The 13,008-nt window shown below is 50.4% G+C and overlaps 1 protein-coding gene and 1 long non-coding RNA gene across 2 annotated transcripts in view; one reads left to right on the top strand and one right to left on the bottom strand.

Moving 5' to 3' along the window:
• TBCD (tubulin folding cofactor D) overlaps nucleotides 1-13,008 on the bottom strand; it is a 174,335-nt gene that overhangs the window by 109,487 nt on the left and 51,840 nt on the right. The window contains exons 11-13 of the mRNA XM_082374178.1: nucleotides 12,456-12,516; nucleotides 11,330-11,404; nucleotides 6,743-6,837 (exon numbers count right to left, since the gene is read on the bottom strand). Coding sequence (XP_082230304.1) covers nucleotides 6,743-6,837; nucleotides 11,330-11,404; nucleotides 12,456-12,516 — 231 coding nt within the window. The remainder of the gene's footprint in view (nucleotides 1-6,742; nucleotides 6,838-11,329; nucleotides 11,405-12,455; nucleotides 12,517-13,008) is intronic.
• Nucleotides 6,844-11,112, top strand: LOC309619253. Its single transcript, XR_014238832.1, has 2 exons — nucleotides 6,844-8,882; nucleotides 9,175-11,112. It is a non-coding gene; the product is annotated as an uncharacterized lncRNA (long non-coding RNA).

Below are 13,008 nucleotides of genomic sequence, written 5' to 3'. Positions count from 1 at the left end.
AGCACAGAAACATGTTACATTAAGGAAAAATTCTCTAGGAAAAGTAAATGGAAATACAGGTTCAAGGAGACAAAGAATAAAATCCCTGCATTTCAGATGGAGGATGGTGGATTCCAAGGTACCATGATGACTGGATTCCACCAGACATATTTAAAACAGTGATGCAGAAGCTTTGTTTTAAAATGACACTATTCAGGATGGCAAATAACCTGCCTTGCAGCAAGTTAAATCTATACAAAACCACTGATACCAACTCACAAGAGGGATGCAGAGCTTGTCATATTCTTTTAAGGCAAATAGGAGGCCGCTGTTACAAACTGCCCCTAAACCATCCAGGATGGCCCACGAGCCCCTGCCGCCCGTCCGAGGTGTGCCTGCAGACAGCCACACAACCACTAACCCAGTGCGTGCGCTGTCACGACCAGAAACCGATGCACGCCTGTGCAGTCTTCACTGGCATGCCTGGGCTCTCCTTTTTTTTATATACCGATATGCTTTGACAAAGACCAAAAACAGGGTACCCCTGCCTTCCAACAAGTCCATACCCTGTGGGAAGCAGAGCCAGGCCTCAGAAGCCTCCAGGATTGGGGCCCAAAGCCTCACGCCCTAGAGACAAGCTCTCGCCTCGTGCCTTACACACAAGAACATAAACCTTCCGGGGCCCAAAGATTCTGAGGACACTGTTGTATAGCTCACCCAGAACTGTCCGCCACCATCTTAAGTGACAAGCAGAGGAACCAGAGACGGTTAACGACTGTCCGGTCTCCTGCAACCACACAGGCCGGGCGCCCAGCGCTGCCTCCAGATGTTCACGGTGGAGCCATGTGTGCCTTCAGCCCTGTGGACTCCTCCCGCCCAATGCAGTTCCTCCAAAAGGTCACCTGCGCACACACAGCCGCAGAAACCATGCAGGCTCTCTGTATCTATCCTTACAAGCACCATGGGGTCTTAGATCTTTGTAACAAAAAAAAGAAAAAAAACCAGTCTTGGTGGTTTTTCAATGACAGTACGTTTCTTCATTCACATATAACCCAACTTCAGAGCTGGAAGTTTCTAACCTTTACATACAAAAAGCGATAAACCCTCAAAAAGTTAAATACAGAATTACCATGTAACCCAGCAATTCCACTCCTAGGCATACACCTAAAAGAAGTGAAAACAGGGATTCAAACAGATACGTGCACCCAATGTTCATTAGCAGCATTATTCACAATAGTGAAAGAATGGAAATAACCCAAGTGTCCACTGACAGATGAACAGATAACTAACAGGTGGTCCATCCACACAAAGGAATATTATTCACCCATAAAAAGGAATGAGGTCGTGGCACAAGCTATAACATGAATTTAATCTTGAAATTCTGAGTAAGGGACTTCCCTGGTGGCGCAGTGGATAAGACTCTGCGCTCCCAATGCAGGGGGCCCGGGTTCAATCCCCGGTCAGGGAACTAGATCCCACATGCATGCTGCAACTAAGAGTTCGCACACCACAACTAAGGAGCCCACGAGCCGCAACTAAGGAGCCCACCTGCCGCAACTAAGACCCAGTGCAACCAAATAAGTAAATAAACAAATAAATAAAAATAAATACAAAAGTTTCAAAAAAAAGAAATTCTAAATGAAATAAGTCAGGCACAAAGGACAAATCTTGCATGACTCCACTTATATGAGGTTCCCCAGAGCAGGCAAACTCACAGAGGCAGATAGATTCATGGGTGTCGGGGCTGAGGGGAGGGGGAAGGGGGAATTAGTGTTTAAGGGGGACAGAGTTTCTGTTTGGGAACATGAAAAGTTTTGGAAATAGATGGTGACAGTAATGGTTGTACAACATCGTAAATGTAGCTAATGCCACTGAATCGTACACTAAAAAATCATTAATATGGCAGATTTCTATGTCATATATATTCTAAAATGTTTTTTAAAAATTAACAGTGTAATAGACTAAAGCCATTGACTTAGATACTTAAAATAGGTAAACTGTATGTTAGGTGAACTATATATCCCAATAAAGCTGAAAATAACTTCTAAACGGATCCTTGAATTCACATTGAAGAAAACAAAAGTACTAACAAGCCCCTTTGCAACAGTCTCACCAGCAGCCCACAGCCATCTACCCCTACCCGTGGTTTAATCTTCGACCAAAATACTCCGCTCCCAAGGGCGGGAGAGGGCTGAGTATGAAATGAAGCACACACACACTTTCACTCAAGGAGAAAAGCATTTTAATATAGAAAAACACAACTCCTACTCCACACACTAAGCCACAGACGTCTCATTATGGCTGTCACTTTTCTTACAGGCTGGAATGTCCAAACAGCTCAAAACTGCACAAAGGTTAAAAATCAGGAAAGCACACAATCATCAGGAGAATGGGAAAGTGCCAGGAGGGGTCAGGAGCAGTGAAGAGTGGGAACCCAGGCACAAAGGACCATGGGGAGGGACTGGTCAGGAGACAAGAGAGGTCAGCACTCTGCAAATGAAGGCTGTGGCCACAGCCAGGACTCACCCACCGGCGCAGGCTGACCCCAGGCCCCACGGCCACTCCACCAGGGAGGCGGTGCGACAGCCACAACTTGCGGCCCCTTCCAGAAAGACAGGAATGCCTCTGAGGCTGACTTTGGCTTGAGGACCACCCCCCCAGAAGCCCTTCCTTAGACCACACAGCCCACCAGGACACTGCCACCCCTACCCCAGCCCCACAGCTCTCGGGATCAGACAGTGGCTCTGCCACCCTTACCAGCATTTCCCTAATAACTGCACAGTTCATCCTGTCTTGGTGTCTTCTCACAGTACCCAGACTAACACTAGAATGCTATTCAGATGCTAGTTTTTGGATGATGTCGCAGAATACAGCCAAGTAGGGAGCGCCACGAATTGGTCCCTCCACCAAACCAACCAGTAAGCTGGCAAAAACAGAGAGAATCAAGTTTTTCAGCACTCCGGAATCTAATCAAAAACCTGCCGCAACCCCGGGAGTGCTTAGTGAAGAAGGAGGCTACTAAATTTCAGCATTTAAGAAACCTCTGGGGACTTCCCTGGTGGCACAGTGGTTAAGAATCCTCCTGCCAATGCAGGTGACACAGGTTTGATCCCTGGTCCGGGAAGATCCCACATGCCGCAGAGCAACTAAGCCCACGAGCCACAACTACTGAGCCCACGTGCCACAACGACTGAAGCCCGCATGCCCCAACTACTGAGCCCACATACCACATCTATGGAAGCCTGCGCACTCTAGGGCCCTCATGCTGCAACTACTGAGCCTGTGTGCCGCAACTACCAAAGCCCACGCACCTAGAGCCCATGCTCCACAATGAAAGAAGCCACCACAATGAGAAGCCTGCACACCACAATAAACAGTAGCCCCCGCCCGCCGCAACTAGAGAAAGCCCACGCACAGCAACAAAGACCCAATGCAGCCAAAGGAAAAAAAGAAAAAGAAACCTCTGTTAGGTCACTGGCTAAATGCTAAGATAACAGAACAGAGACTTCAGTGACCAAACATAACAGGGAATACAGTCGTTGCAAAAAAAAAAAGTCTGGAAAAAGTCACTAAATAAACAGGTGACTAACAGTCTTCAACAGCAACAGCAGCAAACTGCTGGCAAGGGAGGAGAACCTGGTTTCCTGGAGTTATCACATAATAATATGTCAGAATGTCCAGTTTTCAACCAAAAAATAACAAGGCACACAAAGAAACAGAAAACTATGGTCCATTCACAGGAAGAAAAAGAAATTGACAGAAACCACCCCTGAGGAAGGCTAGACAGTGTCTTACAAGACAAATACCCTAAATCAATTATCTCAAATAAGCTCCAAGAGCTAAAGGAAACAAGAGAACAATGTCTGAACAAACAGAGAATGTCAATAAAGAGACAGACTATAATAGAGACCACAAAGAAATTCCAGAACTGAAAATAGAGTAACTGAAATGAAAAATTCAGCTGAGGAAGGAGAACAACAGCAGATCTGAGCAGGCAGAAGGAAGGACCAGAGAACCTGAAGACAGGGCAATCCAAACTATCCAGTCTGAGGAGCAGGAGAAAAGAGAGTAAAGAAAAATGAACGGTAAGTGTTAGACCCATCACCTCTGGCGCCTACTCCAGGACAAGACCACTGTCGCCTGCACGACCCCTCCCAGGCAGGAGACAGCGCAGCTCCACAACCCACCGGCCACGCAAAAGGTCTGCAGAGAGGCTCAACCCATGTGGAGGGCACCACAGGCAAGAGGCGGCCAGCCACTCAAGTGAAGATCATGGGCCAACTCATCATATGTGACATCTCAGTTTTTTGGCCACAGCTTGACACTTTTCATCTACAACAACACTCTCATTCTGGCTGCTTGTGGTCGGTGGACACTGCTGACATCATGAGATACGACAGACACACACATGCCAGCGGGTCTCAGGCATGAAAAGCAGAGAGAGGGCTTTGGTCTCCTTCAAGTTAAACTGGAGTCGGCACCACACAGGCGGAGACTTCATCTTGACCCACCACACCCTCACATACCCACACACCCACACACATCTATTTTCACAAATAAATGTGTAAGTCACTTAGGATGGAACAAGAGTAAATAAAAGCACAGTAGTACATCTCCGTGGCCTTGGGGTAGGCAATGACTTAGATATGACACCAGGGGCACAAGCAACAAAAGAGAAGACTGATAACCAGACTTAAAACTTACAACTTCGGTGCATCAAACAATACCACTGAGAAAGTGACAAGACAACCACAGAGGAGAGAAAATATCCACAAATCATACATCTGATAACAGACGTATCTGTAAAGAACTCATAACAATAAAAAGACAAATAACCCAATTTTTTAAATTAGCAAAGGACGTGAATAGACATCTCACCAATGAACATATCCAAATGGCCAAGAAGCACATGAAAAGATGCTCAACACCATTAGTCGGTAGGGAGATGCAAATCAAAACCACAGTAAGATACCACTTTACACCCACTAGGATGGTTATTTTCAAAAAAAAAAAAAAAAAAACAGAAAAACAAGTGTTGGAGAGGATGGGCGGAAATTGGAACCCTCATATGCAGCTGGAGGAATGTAAAGTGGTACAACCATTTTGGAAAAGGGTTTGCAGTTCCTCAAAAAGTTCAAGACAGATTTAGCATGTGATCCAGCAATTCCACTCGTAGGTCTATACCCAAGAGAACTCAAATCACATGTCCACACAAAAACTTGTATACAAATGTCCAGGGCAGCATTATTCATAATCACCAAAGGTGAAAACCCAAATGTCCATCAACGATGACGGGATAAAACAAATGTGTGTCCATACAATGGAATATTACTCAGCCATAAAAAGGAATGAAGTACTACTGCTACGTGGTGCAGTAGGGATGAATGTTAAAAACATTACACTAAGTGAAAGAGGTCAGACACGAAAGACCACTACCGGAGATTCCATTTATATAAAGTGCCCAGAAAAGGCAAAGTTATAGAGACAGAAAAAGATCAGTGGTTGTCTGGGGCTGGTGGTGTTGAGGGAAAATGGGGAATGACTTTTCCTGAGTATAGGGTTTCTTTGAGGGAAAATGAGATTAGATTAAGATGGTGGTTGCACAACTCTGTAAATATACTATAAACCACTGAACTGAACACTTTAAATGGGTGAACTTTATGGTATATAAATCATATCTCAGGGACTTCCCTGGCGGCGCAGTGGGTAAGACCCCGCGCTCCCAATGCAGGGGGCCCGGGTTCAATCCCTGGTCAGGGAACTAGATCCCACATGCATGCTGCAGCTAAGAGTTCGCATGCCACAACTGGGGAGCCCACATGCCACAACTAACGAGCCCTGGAGCCACAACTAAGGAGCCCACGGGCCACAACTAAGACCTAGCACAACCAAATAAACATTTTTTAAAAAATCGTATCTCAGTAAAGCTGCTACAAGAATAAGCAGAAAGAGCCCATAGAAACCGAGGGTCCTCTGCCCTGCTTGTGCTTCACAACGCCAAGCACACAGCCAGCACCTGAAACACCCCCACAGCTCAGCTGCTGAGCTGCACCCTTCTTTGCACAGATGTCCTTGTTCCGGACAGAAGTCGCCCTCGGGGTACACGGTGTCTGTGGTGACACACTCCCGCACAGGGCCCTCTCCATCCTTCACAGGCATCCCTCCCTTCTGTCCACAGAGGCACAGCGGGCCGCTCCCAGGGACAGTCCCCATCCACCACAGACAAGCGCCCCCATGCGGCCGGGCCCGAGAGCTGGCATGCGCAGGCCTGGAGTTCGGTGGCCCATCTGCACCAGCCGCACTGTGCCCCTGCTCAGGCCCACTGCCGAGCTTCCTCCCCAGCCCCTCACTCGCGTGAGCCTTGTTCCCAAGAACCATGATGTCACTCCAGGGGCTAAACGCGGCGGCAGTGCACACATTCTTAACAGGCGATAGCACCCTCATGAGGGTGAAACTGGTTCTGGGGGACAAGACAATCTCAGACATCGCAACAGCTCGCGGCCCTCCAAATCCAGACCTACAGTGTACATGTGCTATTAAAATTTCACAGCGGGGAAGAGGCATCGGGAATCAGAAAGGCCAACATAAGAAAGAAGGCTGAGAGCACAGGTCTGGAGGGCTCTCTCCTGCAACACTCATGATGGTCAGGGAGGGCAGAGGCGTGGTGTGTGCTGACAGCTGGCCACACCGGGGAGGGGGCCGGATGAAGCACCTCGACATGCACAAATGGTCTTGACCACACAAAACTGAGCTTCATACTCACCGTCCGGGAGTCGGGAAGGGAGCAACAGGCCTCGTCTGCTCAGTTCCGCCAGCGCCAGACACCCGCCATGCCAGGCATTGTCTGTCTCCTGGAAACTGAAAGCACAAAGAACCTGAGACCCAGCACGATGCCCCCCAGAGCCCAGAGTGAAAGTCCACCCCCTGGGCCAAAAGCCTCACTAAAACCCTGAGTGAGTTTATAAAATATCGGTCGGTAACGACATAAAGTACTCCAAATCAACTGAAGATAACAGCCATGTTCAGATCTCTGGAGAATGAGTAAAAATCCTGGGTCAGCCTCACACGCCCCAGGGAGAGCAGCCCACACACGTGCCCACTGCACCTTTGGGCCAGATCAGCTAGCTCTCTCAGCCGTTTAAGCAGTTGCGCCGCTCAAGAAATGCTGGGCTCCCAACACAGTGACTGCACCAAATGAAGGTTAGGAAAATGTTAGCAGGAAGGGCAAGGAGACCCCCTTTTCATGGATCCCCTGCTGGCTTCAATGATGAATATTGAGATTAGTAAATTAGAATAAAACGGCATATACAGAACTTTTTTTGTACTGTTTGAAAAAGACTTTCAATAAACAATTGAAAAGCCAGTCAACTCATAAGCAAAATTTCGTATTTAATAAAACTTTCCTGAAGTGGTTTGGAAGCTCTCATGTTTAAAGGTGCAGCTCTGGCATTATAACTAGCGAGAATAACTCTTTCTTACATCAATAACTGTTTCTTACATCAATAACTGTTCTGAGAGTTTCCACGCTTGGCTGCCAAAATAAACATGGAAATATACTTCACCCAAAACACCAGAGAAATTATAGGACTCTCTCCAATTCTGAATAAATTAATTTGATGGCAAAGAAATGTTTAGGAAAACCAAATAAATTGCATCACTGGCTGGCAACAAACACAAGAATACTCAGATAGGATAGAAACTAGGCTTATCTTTTCACTCAAAATACACTTAGCAGTGTCTCCCACGTGCCAGGCCCTGCTCTGGGCTCTGCGGAGACACGCTGACCAAGACAGACACAAAAGCTGCCCTGGACCTCGCCAGCAACCAGTGACTCAATTCCAACTATAACTTTCTTAAGTTCCAGATGTTTATTAAATGTCTGTCCCAAAGACTATATGACCGTTTCCACAATTTAATATTGTACTTTGTGTACTTCAGGATTTTAGTTGGAGAGAAGTGCTTTATGCTTTCCATAAAAGATTTAATAACATTTGGAAGAACCTGATAAAAGGTCAGCAGTATGATGACTCAATTATCACTAAAACAATCGCCAGTCACGCCTTTGTTTCTCAACTAAACGTTGTGTGTGCTGTCGCTTGTCAATAGCTGTGGACAGTGCAGGACCTTGTGTCAGGCTGTAAAATGCCTGTGGCCCAAGGGAGACCGAGGAGGACCATGGCGTCCTGCCCGCACTGCTGCCTCTGCTCTGCCCGCTCCAGGAGGACGTGGACCCTCTCCAAGGCCCAACCTGCACAGCGGGGATGGACGCAGAGTACCGAGTACCGCCAGACCGCCCAGTGCCTGAGGGCGAGCTCCTGCCCCAGAGCCAAGCCCCAGACAACCATGGGAAGGCCCAGGGTCTCAGAGGAGTGGAGACAACAGCAAACAGAAGGGCCGAGACAGCAGGTTCGGGAGAGAGAGAAGCCAAGACGGGCTCGGGGCCACTGGCCTCACATCGGCAAGGGCACCCAATGAGGACCACCTGGAAGAGCAGAGTGGGGCAGCGTGGAGGGTGTGGGATGAGCGGAGAAGAAGTTCTTATCCTTCCAGCCACCTCATACCCACTGTCCCTAGAAGGACACGGAAAAAGGGGGACAGTGCGTGCAGGGTGCAGAGCAGAGGGGGACACCCCATCACCTTCATCTCCTTCTGAACTTTTAACTGCAAAACAGCACTAGAACTCAAGGAAAAGCCTGGGAAGGAGCCGTGAAGAGCACTTCCTGCTGAGACAGGGCTGCTCCTGCGGCCACAGCAGCACCACCATGGCACACCCAGGACCCAGGCCGCAGGGCTGAGGCCCGTCTGCTGACTAGGGACCCCCGCAGGCTTAGTGCAGATGGCAGACACAGAGGACCCGGCAAGGCCTCCCGGGGCAGGCTGCTTGCACCCACCCTGGACTGGTGGTGGGTCTGGGCACCATCTCTGGGATCCTGTCCTGAGGCCATCAAGGGGCTAACGCGTGGTTTTCTAAGTGGTGGGAGGGGTGGGGGAGTGCAGGTACTGAAGGGCACCTGCACATTCTGGGGCGGGACCTGGGAGGGGAGCAGAGGGCCAGAGGAGGTCCTGTGGGGCTCAGTGGGAGGCCCCAGCCACATAATCTGGCCCAGAAACAGGGCAGGGAGCGAGGTAACAGTCCCAGGAGTCGGGTGTTCTTACATGTGAGGGAATTAATGTCCTATTTCTGACCCACTGCAGAAATGGCTGGCGGCTCACCACATACCCCAGGAGGAGACAAAAGGAGGGAGGAGACCAGAGCGGCCTCTGTGCTGCGTCGCCAGCCAGCCCGGCCACCCTGCCAAACTCACATCCCAGCCCAGTTGGTCCCTGCTTCTCCCCATCTGCGCTGACTCCTTTCTACGGCCTGTTCTGCAATCAGGAGTTTCACGCCCATTGTGTGCGGTCCTGTCCAGGGAAAGACTGCCTCCCCGAGGGCCCACTCAGGCCCCTTCCCTCAATGTTGCGTTGGTCTTCTGGCCTTGGGAATCTGGAGCAGTGAGACCATTTCTACTCTCCACAACCCAGACACAAAGATCAGAGGAATTCATTAAAACGACAAAATAAAGGCAAAGCAGCGTCTGGAGATTAACTAGGACGAGTGAAACTGGACTAAGGTTGCAGGCCGAGAGAAAGGAACATACATCTGACCAGAGAAGCATGTTTTGGGAGAAAAGATGTTAGCGTTCACGGGAGACACGTTGGGGTGAAGGGCTCACAGCCCTTGAGGCAGAGGCACAGCGGCTAGAGAAGTGACGGGGTTTGAGAGCTGGACGGAGAGGACCGAGGAGCGCGTGGGAGGGGAGACTGCAGAAAGAGCAGAAGAAGGAAGGCTGGACAAAGACGGCTTCAAACAGCTAGAGTGCTGTGCGGAAACACTCCAAGGAAGGAAAGAGGAAAGAGAAGCGCCTGAGGCAGACAGCCTCCCCAGGGGAACAGGTTGGGAGGAAAGGCTGGAGGCCCTGGCTCCTCCATCCTCCCAAACCCCCCACGCCCCTGGTTGCCCTGAACCCACACCTCTTCGCCCGGGACCAGTGGGGTGCCCGCGTCATCTCATGCCCATCAGCAAGCCCCCAAAAAAGAACTCCAGGAAGACACCCTACAACAAGCCAGCAGAGTCATCATGCAGACCCACGGTTCTACAGGGTCCCGCGAAGGAGCACATGTCTTCTGCCACAGGAAGACATAGTGGCCACACACGCAACATTACTCTGAAACAGTAGTGTGAGACTGTCTCCTGCAGTCCTTAAACCTCACCAAGCAGGCTCAGGGCCCAGGGCAGGAGGAGCCGCGCCCCTGGGACCCCGTGGGCCGGCTTGGTGACCGAGGCCTGAGTGCCCATGAACTCCAACAGCACAGCTCTCACATGCATGGGGGCCCCGAGAAGAGAAGCAACTGGCTGACAAGGGTGGGACCACAACTGGGGGCCGAACACAACACCCATTCTCAAATCACCTGCTTCTGAAACCAAGGGGCAAGCAGGGCAAGAGTCCTGGGGAGCAGCTGCACTAACGGGGCCTCCCCCAGCCCACCTGCACTGCTCGGGGCTCTGCCCTTTGCCCCTGGCCTGCAGGCCCCAGGCTCAAACTCCCACACCTGCCACCTGCACCTCCTGGCCCACACCTGCACCTCGGGCAGGCCGAGGGTCCCCAGGATCCCCTGAGAGGTGAGGACAGATGCAGCACAACCATTGGCACATGTGGATATTAGATTTAAATCTGATGAAATTAAATAAAATTTGGAATTCAGACCTCAGTCACACTAGCCTCTTTTAAGATCTCAACAGCCCCAGATCCAGAACAGGCCGTCATCACAGAAAACTCTCTCGCACAGGGCAGCCCTGGTTTCATTCCAATGAAAACAAGTTTCCTTGAAGGATACGTTTCTGTGTGTGGACACGCGTAAAACTGACTTCTTTCTCCTTAAGGTTTTTAAATGTAATGGAGTCTAAGCTGACAAAAGAAATATAGCAGGGTGGGATGAATTGGGAGATTAGGATTAACATATATACTAATATGTATAAAACAGACAACTAATGTATAGCACAGGGAGCTCCACTTCACTGTACAGTAGAAACTAACACAACATTGTGAAACAACTATATCCCAATTTAAAAAAAAAAAAGACGTATTAGGGGAACACACACACACACACACACACACACACACACACACACACACACAAGAAATATATCAGAAATAACTAGAGTCCTCAAATGTAACTTCAAAAGGAAAAGAAATGACTTCAGAGAATCTGATAACTAGCTCAACTGAAAGAAAACGTAGGAGGAAGTAAGGAAAGAAAAGCCACTGCTCTTACCCAGAAACACATCTACCCCTCTAATCTCCCCACATACCTGAAACAGTCCAGCACAGACCCGGCCACATCATCCGCCAGCTCTTTGGGAAGTCTTCCAGCCAACCTACCGATTCTGAAAAGGAGAAGCAACGTCAGCAGCTGTCAGCATCACCAGCCCGTCGAGGGCACACGCTACGCTAGGAACGTCCCGAGTGATTGTCCTTCTCTCCAGAGGATGGCAAAGAGGCTGATTCTGCTCCATAAAGGCCACCTGCCCCATCAGGGAGCCCATCACACTGACATACAGAGGCAGGACAGGCATCTGGGGGACCAAGGCAAAGGGAGCCCACAGGGCAGGTGCACTTCTCAGACAGTCAACGGCTCCCAGCTCAGGCCACCAAGGTCCATCCCATGCTGCATGCCAACCGGGCCGGCTCCCATCAGGTCACTGCCCAGGCTGGGTCCCGGCCAGCGGCGCCCCAGAAAGGCCCACCCTCCCAGCCCATCGTACTCCAAGCAGACAAGACTTTGGGCTCCGAGGCTGGCCAAAGCCCCCGTGTGAGTCTCCTCACCCCGGCATTCGCTATGTGAGTGGATTGGCACAGACACCCGGAACCTCTGTGGGGAGGGCCCACGGGCACCTTCACCCATTTTCCTTTTCTCCACAACATCTCCTTTGTACTCTGCCCCCTAACCCGCCCTGGCCCCACCGGGTGCGCCCGGGCGCCTGTGTTGGCTGTTCCCTCAGGCGTAGCAGAGGGGGATGCCAGCCCCTCCTGGGGGCTCTGGAATCCAGTGAGGCCGTGCAGCATCCGCTGCCTACATGGGGGGCCGCCCCTGGCTGCGGAGGCAGGAGGTGGGGGTCGTGGCAGCGAGGACGTGAGGAGCAAGGAAAGGAACACCTGAAGGTAAAAAAGGCAAATGTGCTCATTCCAGCCAGAAGGGCAAGAAAATGAAGAAGCCACTGACCAACCTCAGTGATTTTCTTGAAAATCAGAACAAAAAGCAGTAAATGTAAATTAGGAAAAAAATCATTCTACCTTTTAAAACTCTCGGAGCTGTTCGCAGCCCTCCAATTCCACAGGAAGTACGGAATGATTAAGAAGACTCAGGAGACCTGCAGGCATCTTGGGCCTAAGCTGTGAGCCCCCAGCCCAGCCCCCCAATCAAGTGCAGTCACCTACCCTTTGGCCGCAGACCACCGCACGATCGTGTCCTTGTCCTTCAGCCCAATCAGCAGCTGCTCTGGAAGAGCACAGGAAGGCCGGTCTGTGAGCCCCACGGAACCACCCAGAGTTCTAGATGAGCTCTCAGTTCCCAGCTTTAAGGTAATCCACCCTGCACATCACTCAAAACAGTGCCATAAAGGCAATTAAATGAAGAATCTCAATTCTAATCACAATAAAAGAACATTTCCTTCTGTGTGTCTTTAAATCATCACTGAAGGGCAATTTCTGTCCTAGCTCCTAACAGTCACTGGGCAGAGAGCACCAGCGAGGAAGGCCAGAGGCCGATGAGGGAGGCTTCCCAGAGAAAACAGCCTCTGCCAGAGGCTGCAGAGAGCAGCCCTCCTAGGGACAGGGTCTTAGAAATGGTCAGCCGCTAGGAAAGGCCGCACAGAGGGCTCCCAAGCAGTACAGGCCTTGCAAGCCGGTCAGTGGAAGCCCTGGTGGAGGGCACATGGCAGCACAGGAAGCCTGATGGCGGAGGCAGGACGGAGCCTGCGGAGCTGCACGG

This window comes from Balaenoptera borealis (assembly GCF_965194805.1).
Source record: "Balaenoptera borealis genome assembly, chromosome: 20".
Lineage (NCBI taxonomy): Eukaryota > Metazoa > Chordata > Mammalia > Artiodactyla > Balaenopteridae > Balaenoptera > Balaenoptera borealis.
Note: the sequence above shows the minus strand (reverse complement) of the source record. Positions and strands in the feature narration are given on the sequence as shown.